Raw genomic sequence first — 17,509 nt, forward strand, 5'->3', positions numbered from 1 at the left:
ATCAACAACAACCATTATGGCATCCTTATGGTGTTATGAGCGTGGTAATCCAGTGATGAAATCTAGACTCACATCCTCCCATGGGGCATGGGGTGTAGGCAAAGGCATGTGAAGGCCTTGAGGTTAGAGTGGCCTTTAGCCCTTTGGCACACATTGCAGCGCTTAATCAAATACTCCACATCTCTCTTCAATTTCGGCCAATAAAAGTAGTCACTTACCATGCTTGTAGTTTTCTCTATCCCAAAATGACCAACTAATCCTCCTTCATGAAATTCTTTGATTAGGGACTCTCGCACACTGTGCCTAGGAACACATAGTTGATTTCTTTTGAAAAGGAAACCATCGAAGAGATGATATTCCCATTGAGCATGAGTATGGCACTATTCGAACAATTCACCAAAATTCGGATCATCTTTGTAGTTTTCCTTCAATATTTTAAGTCCAATGAATTGACTCCTCAATGAGTTCAGCAATACATACTTCCCTGATAAGGCATCTGCCCCTTTATTCATTTTGCCAGATTTGTGCTTGATAACAAAGTGAAAAGCTTGTAGGAATTCAACCCACTTAGCATGCCTCGATTGCAACTTTTGTTGGCTTTGCAAATACTTCAAAGCCTCATGGTCAAAATGTAGGATAAACTCCTTAGCAATGAGATAATGGCGCCAATGATCCAATGAACAAACCAAAGCATGAAATTCTTTGTCATAGGTTGAATACTTATGCTTAGCTTCATTGAGCTTCTCACTGAAATAGGCCTAGAGACGTCCATTTTGAGAAAGGACCGCACCTATTACTACACCAGATGCATCACACTCTACCTCAAATACTTCTTCAAAGCTAGGTAGGGCTAGGATGGGGGCTGTGGTTAGTCTCCTTTTCACTTCTTCGAAGGCTAATTGGGCTTGAAGGTTCCATTAAAAGTGTTTAAGCTTGGTGAGTTCAGTTAGGGGTGCCATGAGAGTGCTAAAATCTCTCACAAAACGCCTATAGAATGAAGCTAGGCCATGAAAACTTCGGATCTGTTGGATGGATGTAGGGGTAGGCCAATCTCTTATAGCTTGCACTTTCTTATCATCAACCTTGATTCCTTCATTAGAAATTAGGAATCCGAGAAAAATCACTTGATTAGAGAAGAAGTGACATTTTTCAAGGTTGCCATAGAGCATTTCCTTCTCCAATACTTCGAACACTTGCTCCAAATGTGAAGCATGTTCCTCCTCATTCTTGCTATAAACAAGAATGTCATCAAAATAAACCACAACAAATCTTCCAAGGAAGGGTCGAAGTGTTTGGTTCATAAGCCTCATGAATGTGCTAGGTGCATTCGACAAACCAAATGGCATGACAAGCCATTCATACAATCCTTCCTTTGTCTTGAAGGCAGTCTTCCACTCATCCCCTTTATGGATTCTAATTTGGTGATAGCCACTTCTGAGGTCAATCTTAGAGAAGACTTTAGAACCATGAAGATCATCAAGAAGATCATTCAATCTAGGGATGGGAAATCGTTATTTTATGGTGATTTTGTTTATGGCTCTACTATCAACACACATACACCATTCACCATTTTTTTGGGCACCAAAATTGTAGGCACAACAAGGACTTAGAGACTCTCTAATCAATCCTTTAGACTTCAACTCCTCAACTTGCCTCCTTATCTCTTCAGTTTCTCTTGGATTGGTACGATAGGCAGGTTTGTTTGGTAGACTAGCTCCAGGTATGAGGTCTATCTTGTGTTGTATATCACGCTTAGGGGGTAAGCCAGGTGGTATTTCTTGTGGAAATGCGTGGCTATACTTCTCAAGTAGAGGGGTGAGTAAAGGATGTTGGGTGTCTTGTGGAGGTGGGGAATCATCAAGGCCACTAAGAATTAGTTCCTTGATAGGTGTATACTCATGGTATTCTGACTTCATCAATGTGGTTAAGGCTATATTCTTTTTGGATTGAAGGTTTTGGCTTTCTTTCGACTTAGGTACAAGGGGGGCAAGGATAATCTTTTTGTGGTTCTTCTGAAAGTGTAGGTATTTTTTATCCATCATGGATTACTCCTATCAAACATCCAAGGTCTCCCAAGCAACACATGGCACGCATCCATGAGAATTACATCACACCAAATCTCCTCTTCATATGCTTTCCCAATGCTAAAGTTAAGTAATACACGATTAGAGACATGTATTCCTTTACCTTGATTTAACCATTGAATGACATAAGGGTTAGGGTGTGGGGTTGTGTTTAGATTAAGCTTGGTTATGAGGGTTTGAGAGGCGACATTAGTACAACTTCCACCATCAATTATCAAAGTACATACCTTTCCTCCAATAGTACAACGTGTGTGAAAGATGGATTCCCTTTGCAGTTGTTCCTCTTGGACAACCATATCACTAAGAGTTATTCGAACAATCAAGCACTCCCCTTCATCAGGGCCGAGTACTTTTTCCTCCTCCTCTCCTTCTTCATATTCTTCCATCTCATGTTCTTCTCCTAAAGCTTCATACTCCATTAGGGTCACTACTTTCGTATTAGGACACTCAGATGCAAAGTGGCCCAATCCTTGGCACCTAAAACATCTCCTAGGAGCCTTGGTTTGTATGGGGCTGCTCTCGGGCTTTTTGAAGGGTGGCTTAGAAATGTTGGTTGGGTTAGGCTTAGGGGTGGATGTGTTTGGCTTAGTATAGGGTGTAGTGTTAGCAAAGGGCCGAGATGAATCCCATTTGCCTTTGGTCTTTTGTTGTTTATCCACCTTGTGAGCCAAGATGACCAGTTCTTCGAGAGTTGAGTAATGGTAAAGTTCCACTAGCAATCTTAGAATCCAATCCTCCTAAGAACCTAACAAGAGTTTGAGGCTCATCCTCTTGTAATTCACATTTCATCAAGAAAGATTCAAACTCCCTTGCATACTCTTCAACACTCCTTGAGCCTTGTTGAATGTTATGAAGCTTAGCAAAGTTTTCTTGCACATAGTAGGTTGGCAAGAACTTCTGCTTAAGTAACTTATTCATCTTCTCCCAAGTACGCACCTTTTCTTTTCCAGCTCTCTCCCTTTTGGCACATACACTAGTCTACCAAGTAGAGGCATACTTCCTTAACTTTAGAGCTACTAATTTCACTCGTTTGTCCTCGGGTATTTGCTTGTAATCAAACACTCTCTCGACTGTTCTCATCCATTCTATGAATTCATCAGCATCCAACTTACCATCATAGTCAGGGATATCAACCCTAATATAATTGTTATGGCGTTGGGTTTGCTGTGGAGGCCTTCAAAAAGCCATGAAGGTCTCGTCACTCTCTTGATCAGACTGATCGTCTCCTTCTCTATCTCCTCTTTGTGCTTGCAACCTTAGTGTTAATTGTCTCACTTGCTCTTGTAAGAGTTGCATTCTAGCCTCATTTTCCTTCCTTTCATCCTCCAGCAACTTTATGGTTGCTCTCCAATCGCTTGGTGGATTAGAAGGCTCACCAAAATCCCTATTTAAGCGGTTTTGGTTTGTGGTTTTGGGGTGGGTTCTGTATTGTATTTTGGGGTGTGTGTTTGGGGGTTTGAGGATTGGTTAAAGGTATCTTCTTCAATCTCCAGCTCTGATACCAAGATGTTGTAGACTTGGAGTAACACTCGAAGTATACAAGTTTCGAAATGCGGATACAAATTCGAACAGAAAATAGCACTGTCTTGCACAGAGAATGGCACTGTGCCTTGACGGTTTGTCCAGGGATGATTTAGCTATCTTTAATTTTCTAAGGATATAGTCACACCACCTTAATTAATTAAAGTTATCTAAGATCACAAATTAGTCTAGCTAGGACTAATTAAGCAAAGGATAAATCACTCTAAGTTTCCAAATCCAAGAAACAAGTATAGTTCGAAATTGAGATAAACTCGGTAGATTAGGCATAAAAACTTGATTGTCTTTCATTGATAATTCCGTAAATATTTATACAAGAATTAATGTCCTAATTTTCTGATTTTCTAAAATAAAATAAAGGAAATAAAAATGCATTAAATCCACCAAGTGTTGATCATGGACGAACATGGTTGTTAACTTCTTTTCGGACAAGGAAGTGGCATCAAGGATGGCGCACATCTTCAGCAAGTCGCCCTTGATTTGTGGAACCAACTCCCACATTCTTTGGTGGCTGATCATGGGTTTGAATATCCACCACATAATTTCTATTTCCACGCACCACTTTCTCCAACAACTTCAGCTTTGCAACGGCCATAATCTCCACATGATTCGCACATGATTTGCAGCAATTAAATCCTTCTGCTATATAATTTTCTAATTATGCATTCGCTGGCAATTGTAATGGCACAGTGAATGACACAGTCCTAAGGATACTAAAACTCTTTCGCTATTGGAAAAAACTGCTTTTGCTACTTATCAAATGCTCCGATTGACTAATCAACCCGAGCATTTGTGAATTTTTGAAATTAAAATTTTCACAAATGCTCGGGTTGATCAGTCAACTCGAGCATTTGGACCCTCTCTCAATTCATGAAACCTCACATTGAACGTGCTAAAATAATTTTCGTCTAACAACTTTCTTTCTCTCCATTGTTTTCCCTCCCTCCCAAGTCCCCAGACTCTCTCAATTGGACCCTCTCTTAATTGAAACCTCCATCGTCCCTCCCTATCCGACATCATAGTTCAGCTTGATAATCTAGAATGTGTGCAAATGCTTCAAAACCAAGACAGTGGACGTAATGAATGTTTGCATATGTTCAAGAGTTGTATTGAGATGATCAAGCAAGAGGATTAGGAAGTGAATGTCATTCATGTTTACGAAAAAAAAATAGAGTTGCAGGTTGGCTTGCCAATCATGGAGTAACTCAACTCCTCCCTATCATTATTTATTCTTTTTCTCCAGTAGGTCTTCACAGTATAGTTTATGAGGATTTAAGAGGGATTTTTGTCCCTCGTGTAATTCCTCCTTACGTGTGTTTGTTTGGTAGTTTTTTGTTTTTGCAGTTTGTTTTTCCCTTTCTCTTGGTTTTGTACCTCTTTTGGATAAAAAAAAAATTTCCGAACACCTTAGTACATTTAATGGTTACCAACATCAGCCCGCTAAAACCACCCAACTAACCCGAATTTTAAGATAATCATGGTATTTATCCTAATCATGTGGATTAGCATTTGTTTATGTAAAGCTTCTTTTTGATCGTTTCTTTATGTAAGGTTTAAGCCAAAGAATTTTATCCTAAAATATAACAAATGTTGAGTTAATCACTTTTAATTATATTTGTAGTGTCGAGATAAGGCTTCTAATTTTGTCTCTCACATTCCTTTATTGTAACTACTTTTTAGGTCCGGGCAATACCCTGACTAATTATAATATTCATTTATTAACATTTTACTTTATAAATATAACACCAAACATTACTTGGTCTTATAGTTAATAATTTAGTGTATAAGCTTGAGGTCATGAGATCAAATCTTATAAGATTCATTTTCTATTTATTTTTTTTATTGTATGCGTGTGTATATAAAATAAACACCTCAAGGGATAGCGCTACGTGGCGTAGTTGCTTGCTTAGGAACGCCTTTTAATATTTTAGTATAGATGTTTTATTATTTAAGTTATTCAAATAGAACAAGTAAATCAAATTGTGAACAACCATTTTCTTAGAAAAAATATTAAATATAATTACCAAATGCTTAGCCACTTTTAGTTTGTATGTCAAAGGCTTAAATTGTTCCCCTTTACCAAACTAGATAAAAGTGTTGGATAAAACAACATAATAGTTGGGGTAATCAATTGGTTGAGTTTCTTATCTATTTTTCTAACGCTACCTTTTGTTAATCTCTATTATATAAGAGAAGGGAAGGAAGATGGTATCTCCTTTATAAAAGTATGATATACTTTTAATAAATTTAAATTGTCATATATATATATATTAAATAATCTTTCCTTTTTCGTACTTGCCATATACTATTGAACAAGTTAACAATAATGAAATTGAATTTGAAATTTCAATTAAATATTAATTGAGAAGAATGATTTCCTCTTCTTACATGTAGTATGTGTGAAAAACATTGGTCAAAAATTAAATTGACAATATAACTTAAATGTATACAATCAGAAGAAAAAAATAAAACTTGAGTTTCATATTAGTAATTATACTGATAATATTTTAAAACCTAAATGTTGATTAATTTTTAATATTTAAATTTTCTTTAATATTAATAGAATTATTCAAATAGAATATTCTAATATTATAAAGAGAAATACTAAGCATGTACAAAAAATATGACTAAGATAATTAGCATTAGGAACATGATATTCAGACGCTCTAGAGGCACTTAAAAGCAATCAAATTTTATAAAAAATTATAATTATAAATAGATGAATGAAGATGGATGTTAACTCGTCTGGATTGAGAAGTATTTACTTTGTGAAGTAGTTGTGGAATTTTGTTGTTGGAATAAAAACATCATGATCGATGCTAAGTTGGACATTCATTGTGTCTTTCCTGAATTAAGGTATATTAAAATCAATATACTTGATTCATTTTTCATTAAGGCTCCGTTTGGTAGGGCGTAAAACATTTTCAATGTAAAAATGATTTTTATGGAAAACAATTTACAATGTAAAACACAATTCCAAAATTAGTTTTCTGTTGTTTGGTTCCATGTAAAAAAATGATGAAATAAAGGGAAAGTAAAAGGGAAAGTAAGAAGGTAGTGAGAGAAATGTACCAGAGAGATCAGGAAAACAGTTTCTGCTTCATTTTGAAGGGAAAATGATTTTCCATCATTGTGAGAGTAATTTTACCCCAAGGGAAAATGGTTTTACACTTTTTTGCCAACCAAACAATGTAAAACTGAAAACAGAGGAAAACAGTTTTCCAGAAAAACGTTTTATACCCTACTAAACGAAGCCTAAGGGGAAAAACTAAAGTGTATATATATTTCATATTTCATATTAATAGCAACTTTGTAAGATATTACAAATCTTTGAACACTTGTCATCACTTAGTTCCTTAGGAAAATCAACAATGAATTTGAGTCGTAGGTCACCTCGTTGTCCATTCTCCTTAGATTTAGGCATCCCTTGATCTTTGATGATCTTTTCATACCCAGGATATATTACATCATCAATTCTCAAAACCCTTTTCCCCCCTCCTAATAATGGTAGTGTGATGCTACAACCAACAAGAGCTTTAAGCAAAGGGACTTCAACTCCTAACTCTAAGTCATCGCCTACTCTTTTGAACAAAGGATGTTGTTTTTCATCTATTAAGAATACGATATCTGCCGGAAGATATCCTGGTTTTTCGTTGCCTTTCCCTTCAAATGTTATGCTTGTTCCTTTCTTCCATCCTGGCTTAACATCGATTTGTAAAGTTTCCTCTTCTTCAACAATTATCCTGACTTAACAACAAGACCATCAACAATATTGAAAATTTATTTGTGTTATGTATATAGAGAACTAGCAATAATTAATGATAATAATGATAATTAATAAGTAATAATAATGAATAATAATAATAGTATTTTGGATATTTTTAAATGATTGTTATGAATAAATAATATTAATAATCATAAATTAATAATAATAATAATTAACGATAATAATGATAATTAATTATAATTATTTTATATTATTTGTATTAATATATTAATAGTTGATGATGATTATATAATAACAATAATATATGAGAAGTAAATTAATATTACTATTTTAATAAATAGATTTAATAATATAATAATATTTAGTAATAAAAATGATGATTGGGTCAGACTGCGCAAAATTGCATCATAAACCATTTTGACGCGATTTGATTGGTTTATGGGCTAAAAAACGTGGGTATATTTGTATTTTTGACCTAAACCATGTTCCTTCTAATAATAATAGTAATAATAATGAGTCAAGCTATAATAAATAAAATAATATATAGAAATATTAATAATAATCATTATTATAATAATTACAATTATAATATTTATAATAATAATGATATAAAAATAAACAATAATAATAATAAGAGTAATTAGAAAAATAAATTTTACCTACATAATAATAATATTTAACAATATGATTATACAAGAATGGAGTTGAGCTGAAATGAACTGAACTGAAAATAAGTTGGGGAGAACATGCCCTAAGTTGAGTGATTGGAGAAACTTGAGGATAAAGTAACTTTGATCTTGTAATTAAGTTGATTAAATATTAGATTTTTCATGATTGTGAATACTTTAGGAATGATCAACCTAAAAATTGCATATTTATGGGTGTAGATTATGTATGGCATGAGAATGTGGGCTTGATTTACATCACTCACATTTTATTTCGTATTCATGCTCTTGATTTCTAGATTGTAGTGAGAACTAGCCAACTAGGTTTAGGATTTGGGATTACGTTTATGATTTATTGAGTTTCTATTGCTCTAGTGAGTGCATTCTCTTCTATCGAATTGCTTAGCTTATTAGGAGTGGATCTGAATATCCACTTTCCTTATTGCATATCCTAACTTGCTTTTGTTTGTTAATTGTCAATATGGTGGTATATAATTCAAATCCAAAATATGTTTCCGACATAGCTTACCCGCATGAGAACTAGATATTCAAAGCACCATTCCTTGAGGTTAGATCCTAACTTGCCACTGCACTAGTTTTGATAATTTTGGTCTATAAATATTGTTTGATAGAGGGGTTTGCTTGATTCCCAATGACCTTAGATTTTCCCTTTCTTCAAAAATCCAAATTAGTTAAGATATATTTAGTAAAACAGGATAGTAACAGTATTTTTTTAGATAAATTAAACTTTGTTTAATTATTAGGAAATATGGATGTAAATAAATCCAACTATATTGTATTATTGTTGGTGTGGGTTAAATAATCCATATTCAGCTATACAACAATACCATTTTTTGAGTAATTTTTGATAGATAATACGCGAGTTACCTAAGTTAGAATGCTAGAAAATATTCCCAACCCCCCTTTTTTGTAATGTCATCTACTTTTTTGTATTTACAAAATAATTAAATATTGTAATAAGAAATATTGATCTACTAAATTCATTTTCTTATATTTCAGAATTGATAAAAACCCTTCTTTCTCTACTATATACTTTCCCACAGTAAAAATCCCAACAACGCAACCACTATCTTCTTTCATTTTTTTCTTTGGAACATTGACAACTCGATTTCCTCCAATTTAACCATAAGGTCCATAACTACCCAATAACAACATTAACATGAATGGGCCGAAACAAGACCGACGACATTCGTAAGAGATAGTGAAGCAAGAAAAGGAAGTACGGGCTCTTCAAATTTTGTGGATAGTTTCCTTAGAATTTGTCTTAATTCAACTTCTAAAGTCTTTTGAGGGCTCTGGTAAAAGTCCAATTAACACTCCAAGATCCAATTGTTAAAAAGATTCCAAACTAGTTTGATTAAAAAAAAAATAATTTTTTCTACACGCGATGCTTACGACAATATATTTGGGCATAACTATTACTTATTATTGAAACAAATCATGTTAGCAGGAGATAAATATTGCTAATCAAGATTGATATTGATTGAGATTCATGCCAAATCATGTCTAGAGGAGCCAAGATAAATATAATTTATTCTCATGATTTTATGTAATATTGTAGTTTCACTTATAGCTAACTGAGTATGATTAATGTTAGTTGTTTGTTAATAGTCCAAAAAAAATTGTAGCCAAAACCGCAAAGCCACAAGTATGCAAGTAAGAAATGCACATAATTTAACCCATCTATTCATATGATTATCAATCCCACCTACCATATAATTATCCACCCATATACTCATATGGCTGATGTGTCTCACTCTTTTTTTCAATAACGACTCATCTACTTATCCTTACTATCTTTCATATCTCAATAAAAAAGATTGAGATTTCATATTCATATTTCACGACAAACACCACATTAATAAGCCAATTCTGGTGTCAAAATTAACCCCATTAACGCTATATTAATTTTTAGGGTAATTTTGGTCTCTGTTTTTGTGGATCTTTCTAGTTTTTCATTTCGTTCTGGTGGTAATGTTCAAAACGTTCGTGGAAATGGAGTTGAAATGGGATTTTATTTGGTTGACGAATTAAATGAGTGGCCTCAAATTTGAAGGTAATTCTTTACGTTTTATGTTCTTGATCTCGTCCCAAAAATGTAATTGTCAACTAAAAATCTGAAAGATCCGATTATATTTAATTTGAACTCTTATTTGTGAAGATGGTTTTTTTTTAAAGAAATTCGTGGTTGAAGTTCTTGAATCATCCACCTTTCCTTTTTCTTTCCTTTTATTTTTTTGGAAAAAATATTTTTAATAACTCAACCTTTTGGTTGATCTTCTCAAAATAAGTCAAACTTTTAATTATCTTAGAATAGGTTAACCTTGTATCTACTTCAGCTATAAATGAGCTAATGACGTTGAAATTATGATACGTGTCACATTTGATAGGATGACATTGTAATTTAACTCATTCAAAAGTCAAAGTAAATACAAGGTTAACTTATTCATAGTTAATCGAAAGGTTGACTTATTTTAAGAAAAACGCGCAAATGTTAACTTATTAGAAATAATTTTTTCTATTTTTTTCAAGACTTCTTCTACTCCTTTTTCTGGGTTTCTAATTATTTATACTTTTTCTACTCCTTTTTCAGGGTTTTAAATTATTCATAAGAAATCTCAGTAAAATCAATCATTTTTTATCAGTTTTTAATTTCAATATTTGTTTTGGCAAATTAGTGTAATTTCTTTTTTAGTTTGATTTTTGTGTCAATCTTATTGTATTCGAAATTCATTTATATTTTATAATGCCTTTTTTTGTTACAAACATGTACTATTTTTTAAATAATTATTTCGAGATTTATACCATACAATAGAGACTTAAATTATTCATGTAATTCCAATATAAGAGTTAGTTTTTTTTCAGCTAATTTGAAATAGCTTGCAAGATGAAAAAGAATTACGTACCTTTCTTTTAGAAGTTCACATATCGTCAATGGACAAATGTGAATCTTCCCGTCGAAATCATATGTTTTTTCTTAGTTTGTAATTTGTATTGGCGTTGTAGTGTATTTGTAATTCTTTTAGTATGTAATTGTAAATGGTTCTTGGAAACGGAGTATCTAATTGCTAATGGGTTATAGTTTGTAATTGAATTTTCTTGTTTTTGTAAAGTTTTCTCATTTCAGTTATTTGTAAAACGTGAATTATGCAATTATATTGATTTTAGTCGACTTGTGATTGATTGTTATAATTGTATTTCTAGCATTTTTTTGATGTCTCCTTTTGGTTGAAATTGGTCTTGTTATTTAGAAAGAGAGGGGGTAAATAATATATTCAAATGGGGACACCATAGCTCCTTCTTTCTTTATATTATAGAGATTTATGAAAGCAATATATTGAACTACTGCCTGTAGTAACCCTATTTAACCAACAATTAATTCACTTTGACCAAAATGTAACCCATTTCTTCCTATGTGGGCCAATATTCAAAAAGCATTACATTTTCAAGAAAAAAAATTACCATGTAATATCTTAACAAATTAAAGGATTCTCTTTTTTTTGGAATAATTGTCAATATTAAGTCAACCTTTATCCCTTTCGCTAAAAATAAGTCACCTTTATTTTGATTATTTACTGAATAAGTATACCTTTAGTACTTATCAATTTTAAACAAGTTAAATTCCAAATAATATGACTTTTTTTTCCTTTTTGATATATTTAAATCCCTTTTGTTTTCTCTCTCATTCCTTTGAAGAGTTATACATATCATATTTAAGTAGTTAAATAAGTTAACAATAGGCAAGGACTTGTTAAAAATAGATCGATATTAAAAGTTGACTTATTTATGAATAATCAAAACATTGACTTATTTTTAGCGGATGGTTTAAAAGGATGACTTTTCTTGACAAATTATCCCTTTTTTGCTTTTAAGTGATTTTATCTCTAGTGTATCATCATAATTAAAGTGGTATTGTCCTTATTGCCCAATGTACGTAATATAGTTATAATCTTAGGGTTCATGTGTTTCTGTTTGGATATGTGGCTTGATTTTAAAAATTTTCCACGTTTTTCCAATGACCTGCAAAACGTTAAGGACTCCAGATTATGATGCTCTTATATATGGACAAAATATATATTTGTAAAAAGTTGTGTTTGAGCTATACGAATGTATCTTATGTACCTATCATCATTGTATTAAATTTCGTGCTTACGAGTCTATATACTTATTAAGCTTGAGTCTTTCTTATTCCTGGAGGAGTCGTGAACAAATTTAGTCACATATGAAGAACTTGTTTGTGGTAAGACAATGTTAATTTGTCCAAGTCTCTTCATGAGGATTACGAATGAATTTGTCTTCTAAAACATAATGTTAATTGGATCGATCATTAGAAATGGTTCTAAATGAAATATTAGATCTATAGCAACATGTGTGTGGCAAATTGCTCAAAAGCTGAGGTTCTTTAGTTAAAGTGGGTGCATAGTGTCTCCATAAATAACTTGATGAGATTATCAACTCTTGAAGTCTGCTAACTAGGGGTGGCCGAAAAACTATTTTTAAAGCCAAAAACTAGTATTTTGGGCCCGGGCGTTGCTCCGGGTTGGTATTGTTTTACAAAGTTGATATGCATTTTTTCCATTTCCATTAAAATATATTAAGGAAAATTCAACATTTACAAAGTACAAATATAATAACGTGGACACTTATAACATGGGTAAAAGTTAGTTGAGATGGTAATTGTGTCATATGTAATTGCAAGAGGTCACAGGTTCAAATCTTATTCTAGTGGAATAATAGAGGTGCCATGTGGCGTGTATACATTGCGTGGAGGTGCCATGTGGCGTGTATACATTGTCACGCACGCCTTTTAATATATTTGTATAGATATTATGGGTGTGGAATATGTTCAACATTCCTAATCATGCCATTATACCATGGCTTTTTATCTCAACAAACTTGGAGTCATAGACAATCAATCAAAGTGAAGATTTTATGTTATTAGGTTTTTGTTATGTGGTTAAGAGATGGAAACTACTAAACATTTCTATGGATGTATGTTTGGTCAGAGATGTTGCAGAAGAATCATGCGTTGGTTGGAACTAAGATTTCTCAACCTAAAGCTCTTATATAGGTTTGGTGGCTCAATATTGGTCTTATTCATTGTAGCAACTTACATATTAACTCACTCGTATGAAATACACAATACCACTATATGTGCTCAAGCGTAGAAAAAAAGTATAATGTTTAAAATTAGAACATTGGTTCCTTATGTTAGAATATTGCCTTTCAAAGTGGTGGTATTGTGGATTCCTAAATTATCTAGTTTAGTTGCAATAGTTTAGTTTTATCAACTTAGTAGGTTTGTTATTAATTCAGTTAAAGTAAATTAGCAAGCTAAGACGCATTGTTAGTGAAATAGTGGGTTCACATAGCCTTGAAGTTAGGACTTAGTTATCTATATTCATGCTTAGTTTATATTTTAGTTCTTCTAATATAATACTTCTTCTGTAATTCATAGTGAAATGGATTGAATGAAGATTATAGTTTTGTTTTTTTTGTTCTATCTCCTCTTTAATCTCTATTATTATAATTTCAACATGGTATCGGAGCCGGATCAGAGCCGGATCAGATTGCAAAGAGAGAGAGTGAATAGGAAGTAAGCCATTGTAGGCCATACAGTTTTATGAGTTAAAAAAAAGAGTATGAAAGGCAAACCACCACGGAAGGAGTGGTTGATGATGATTATTCATGGTGACGAAAAGTGCTTCACAAGGTCGTGTGGAGAGAGGTGTTCCAGAAGTTGGCGAGAATGAGTATTAACAAATAATGTTTGGTAATGAGAAGTCCATCACATATGAAAGGAAGTACTTCATAAAGATTGGCAAAACAAATTAATTCAAGACTAATTTTGAAGCAAGGGGGTGTGTTAGAATATTGCACTTTAAAGTAGTGGTATTATGAATTCCTAAATTATCTAGTTCAGTTACAATTGTTTAGTTTTATCAACTTAGTGGGTTTGTTGTTTATTGAGTTGAAGTAAATTAGCAAGCTAAGTCACGTTGTTAGTGGAATAGTGGGTTCACATAGCCTTGAAGTTAAGAGTTAGTTATCTATATTCATGCTTAGTTTGTTCTATTTATTCTACTATAATTACTTGTTTTATAGTTCATAGTTCACCATCTTATATAGTTATATCATGGAGGGCGATAAAAAATTATATCAACTTGATCATCATATTAATCAAAGTACAAGATAACAAAGTGTAGACAAATAAATATGAATTTCCAAATAAATCTTTTATTAAACACATTTTCCTCCTAATTGGTCTGCACAGAAGATCAAGATCAATCGAAAGTCTAGTAAAAAAATATTTTAAGTCCAAAAAAGTTTAAAGACCACTTGAAACAAGACCATTTTCGAAATCCAATTCGTGAAAATTAATTGCATGCATTTCCAAATAAATCTTTTATTCAATTAATTCCATAATATTAGTTCCTATGGTTTCAATCCTTTATTCTTTAGTAATGATCAATAAAAGATAATTTAAAACATTAATTTAAAGATAAAAAAAAATTTCGCCTAAAGCAAGAGTCTGCGCTAGACAATCAGCTTTGTGCCAGGCACCCGTTACTTGCACTAAGCGCACCTCCCTACTTTCTATACGGTGGTTGGTCCAGGAATCCTAATATTTTTTTCCTATAATTACGATTGTTTTCACTCGAAAATTTCCAAACTTTTACAAGGATTTTTCCACTAATTATTCAAGACCCTAAAATACTAAAACTCTTAAATGTTCTCTCACGAACACATTCATACTTTCAGTAATTTTCATTATTCAGAAAAAAAAAAAAGAATCTTCATCCTTCTTTTTCCAAGGCTAACAATTACTCCCTACAACGTCCGTAATATAAGACTTAGGCGACAAAAGCATAAAACCTGAGGGTCTAATCCAAATTAGTTCCTTTTGTACTAGCAAATTACTTTCATGATGTAGGAATTAAATTGCAATCGCATGTACGTACTTGTATATATAATCTTCTTTTCCCATTTATAACTTTAGTATGACTTTGAATAATGCTTTTAAGCCTTTTTATTGCCTAATTAATTGCAATTAAATGATCACAAATATTTATTGTTATATAAGACCTAATAAATAGTTAGATCACGCCAAATAAAATAATTTGAATAACTAATCTAGAAACCTATGAATCTCGTGATTTTAAGTAAATGATCATCAATAATTAAATCCTATGTGTCAAAAGACCGACAATTAACATATTTGTCTTTTTACACGATTAATTGATCTATTTGTATTCATTTTTGCAATTACAATATCTCATTGAATGAAGTAAGGAAATTTAGCACCAACTCAAAATCTCCTTCTTTTTGGTTTATTAGGTTTTCTTGACAATTGATTGTCGAGTCTAATTTTAAACCAAAAACATTAAAAAATACATAGCTAGGTTGAATCATGATTTTTACACGCTTATGCCAAAAAAGTTTTTTCAAACATGTGTCTTAACCTTAATTTTCAACATGTTCGAATCCAATCAATTTAGATAAGAAAATATATTACATGGGCCCTTCTGTATAATGGATATCTTGATCTATGCTAGTGCACTTTATTTTATGTTCACCTAAGTTAACAAAATTCAAGCTACATTAAATATTAGTCACCATGCATATTGGATAGAAAATTTCTTTGGCAACTATTTAATTATCTAAGGCCTTAGATTACCATCCCTTCTATGGTTGTAACGAAATACAACTTGTATTTTAAGGGCATTTGAGAAAAGAAATTGTAGGTTAATTAGACTATAATTAAGCCTTAATATTTTGTTTCCTGAGTTCCTTTTATAGAGTTCTTGTCAAAACGAATTTCGATTTGGAAATTTTTGTTCAAGACAAAAACATAGGGTCATGGTCTTTTTGGATGTTTTTACTTGTAAGTTTGATCATAGATCTTAAGCCAACATGAGCGCTCTAGCTATTTAAACACTAATACCACACGTGGTCTTGGACCATATAATACACGTTTCATCTAAAACGAGTTTTCAAAAAAATGTTAACATTATGAGCACATATTCGTTCTACTATACAAATAGCTAAGCAAAAAAAAGAACGTACATACATTAGACTATTAGAGGTAGTGAATGTAATGCACATCTAGACACATGGTCGTGCATGAAAATGTGTATGATAAGTTTGGATCTTTATTTTCCTAAACAGATAGAAAATCATAAAAGATAAAAAGAATAATAGTATTTTCATTAAATATGAATAAAATTGAAAGGAATAAGATAAAGATACATACCCGACATCTGAAATAACATCTCTGGTTATCTTTATTTTCCTAATAGCACCAAAGCAAAGTTCTTCTAATGAGCACTCAAGCTTTTTCTCAACATGTTGTGGTTTTCTTCTTCTTGTTGATTGAGAAAATATAATTGGAGTTGTGCTCCTACGACTTGTACTTCTTGATAAGTTGTTACCAGCAATAGGGGTATCCTTGCTATTTGGACTCATCAATTTTCTTAATGAATCATTTGAAGTTTTTGTGGATACTGGGCTAGTTACTGTCGTTCTGGTTGTACTTCGTTTTAAGGAATCTATTATCCTCCCTGATCGACTATTATTCCTATGTAAGCGTGGTGTTGGGGTGTGACTTCTTCTAGTGCTTGTTCTTGAGAGCAGTGAAGGGGACCGTATGAAGAAATTATCATCCACGCTACGTTTATGAACAAAATTACCTTTTTTTCTTGGAGTTGTTGAACTGTTCCATTTTTCTTCTTGTTTTGAGCAATTTGAATCCTAATATTTTCAAACAAAACAACTATCAATGTGCATACAACTTATGGAAACTATATTTTTGAATTTTCAACAATAATCAAAGCATTAATTATTAATAGTATTACCTGGTAACTTTGATTATCATCTTGGAGATTAGACACAACATCATGCTTATTTATATAATTCTTATCAGGGTTCCATTTCATGACAAGGTTCTTGTAAGCCTTGCCAATATCTTTTATGGATGCCGTTTTTTGTTGAATGATGGTGAACAAATTTAGTAATGGTTACAAACAATATTATCTAATATATCGAGTTTAATAATGAGGATTGTTATTAGAATCTATAGAGGAGATAAATGGCCAAAATAGAGAAGAAATAATATCAACAAGAGAATTAAATTAAAAGGTAAAATAAAAACCAAGCATATAGGTATAGGCTTTAATTAGACATTAGTAGTAAAATGTCATACTTTATCAACCTTTCACTATACCGCTTTTTATGATTTGCTTATAGTCTTTTCAGGAGAGCATAATACGCCTCACTTCAAATTTTATGGTTTTCCTAATTTACATCCATGAACAATAGAGGATATATTATCTCTCTCTTGCCAATATCTTTTATTTTATCTTAATTTTATCCATGAGCCTAATGTAATCTCTTCACTATTGAATGATAACTAGTTATTAGGCTCGAGCTATGTCCTCGATAAGGAAAATTTTCATTTATTAATATTGTACTTT

At 32.3% G+C, this 17,509-nt stretch overlaps 1 protein-coding gene across 1 annotated transcript; it reads right to left on the reverse strand.

Moving 5' to 3' along the window:
* Window positions 1-6,921: 6,921 nt before the first annotated feature.
* On the reverse strand, window positions 6,922-16,972 carry LOC104896739 (uncharacterized). Its single transcript, XM_010683529.2, has 3 exons — window positions 16,892-16,972; window positions 16,291-16,787; window positions 6,922-7,366 (listed from the first exon to the last, which is right to left on the reverse strand). Exons 1-3 carry the CDS (start codon window positions 16,970-16,972, stop codon window positions 6,922-6,924), a joined length of 1,023 nt encoding a protein of 340 aa, XP_010681831.2.
* Window positions 16,973-17,509: the final 537 nt, after the last annotated feature.

The sequence above is a fragment of the Beta vulgaris genome, chromosome 6 (genome assembly GCF_026745355.1).
Source record: "Beta vulgaris subsp. vulgaris cultivar EL10 chromosome 6, EL10.2, whole genome shotgun sequence".
NCBI lineage: Eukaryota > Viridiplantae > Streptophyta > Magnoliopsida > Caryophyllales > Amaranthaceae > Beta > Beta vulgaris.

Bases quoted from the DNA above. Each gene is read 5' to 3' on its own strand.
- LOC104896739 (XM_010683529.2), bottom strand. From the start codon at position 16,972: ATGAAATGGAACCCTGATAAGAATTATATAAATAAGCATGATGTTGTG. The intron at 16,788-16,891 runs GTAATACTATTA...TGAAAATATTAG, and splicing joins ATGATAATCAAAGTTACCAG to GATTCAAATTGCTCAAAACA. The intron at 7,367-16,290 runs GTATGTATCTTT...TTGTTAAGTCAG, and splicing joins GATGTTATTTCAGATGTCGG to GATAATTGTTGAAGAAGAGG.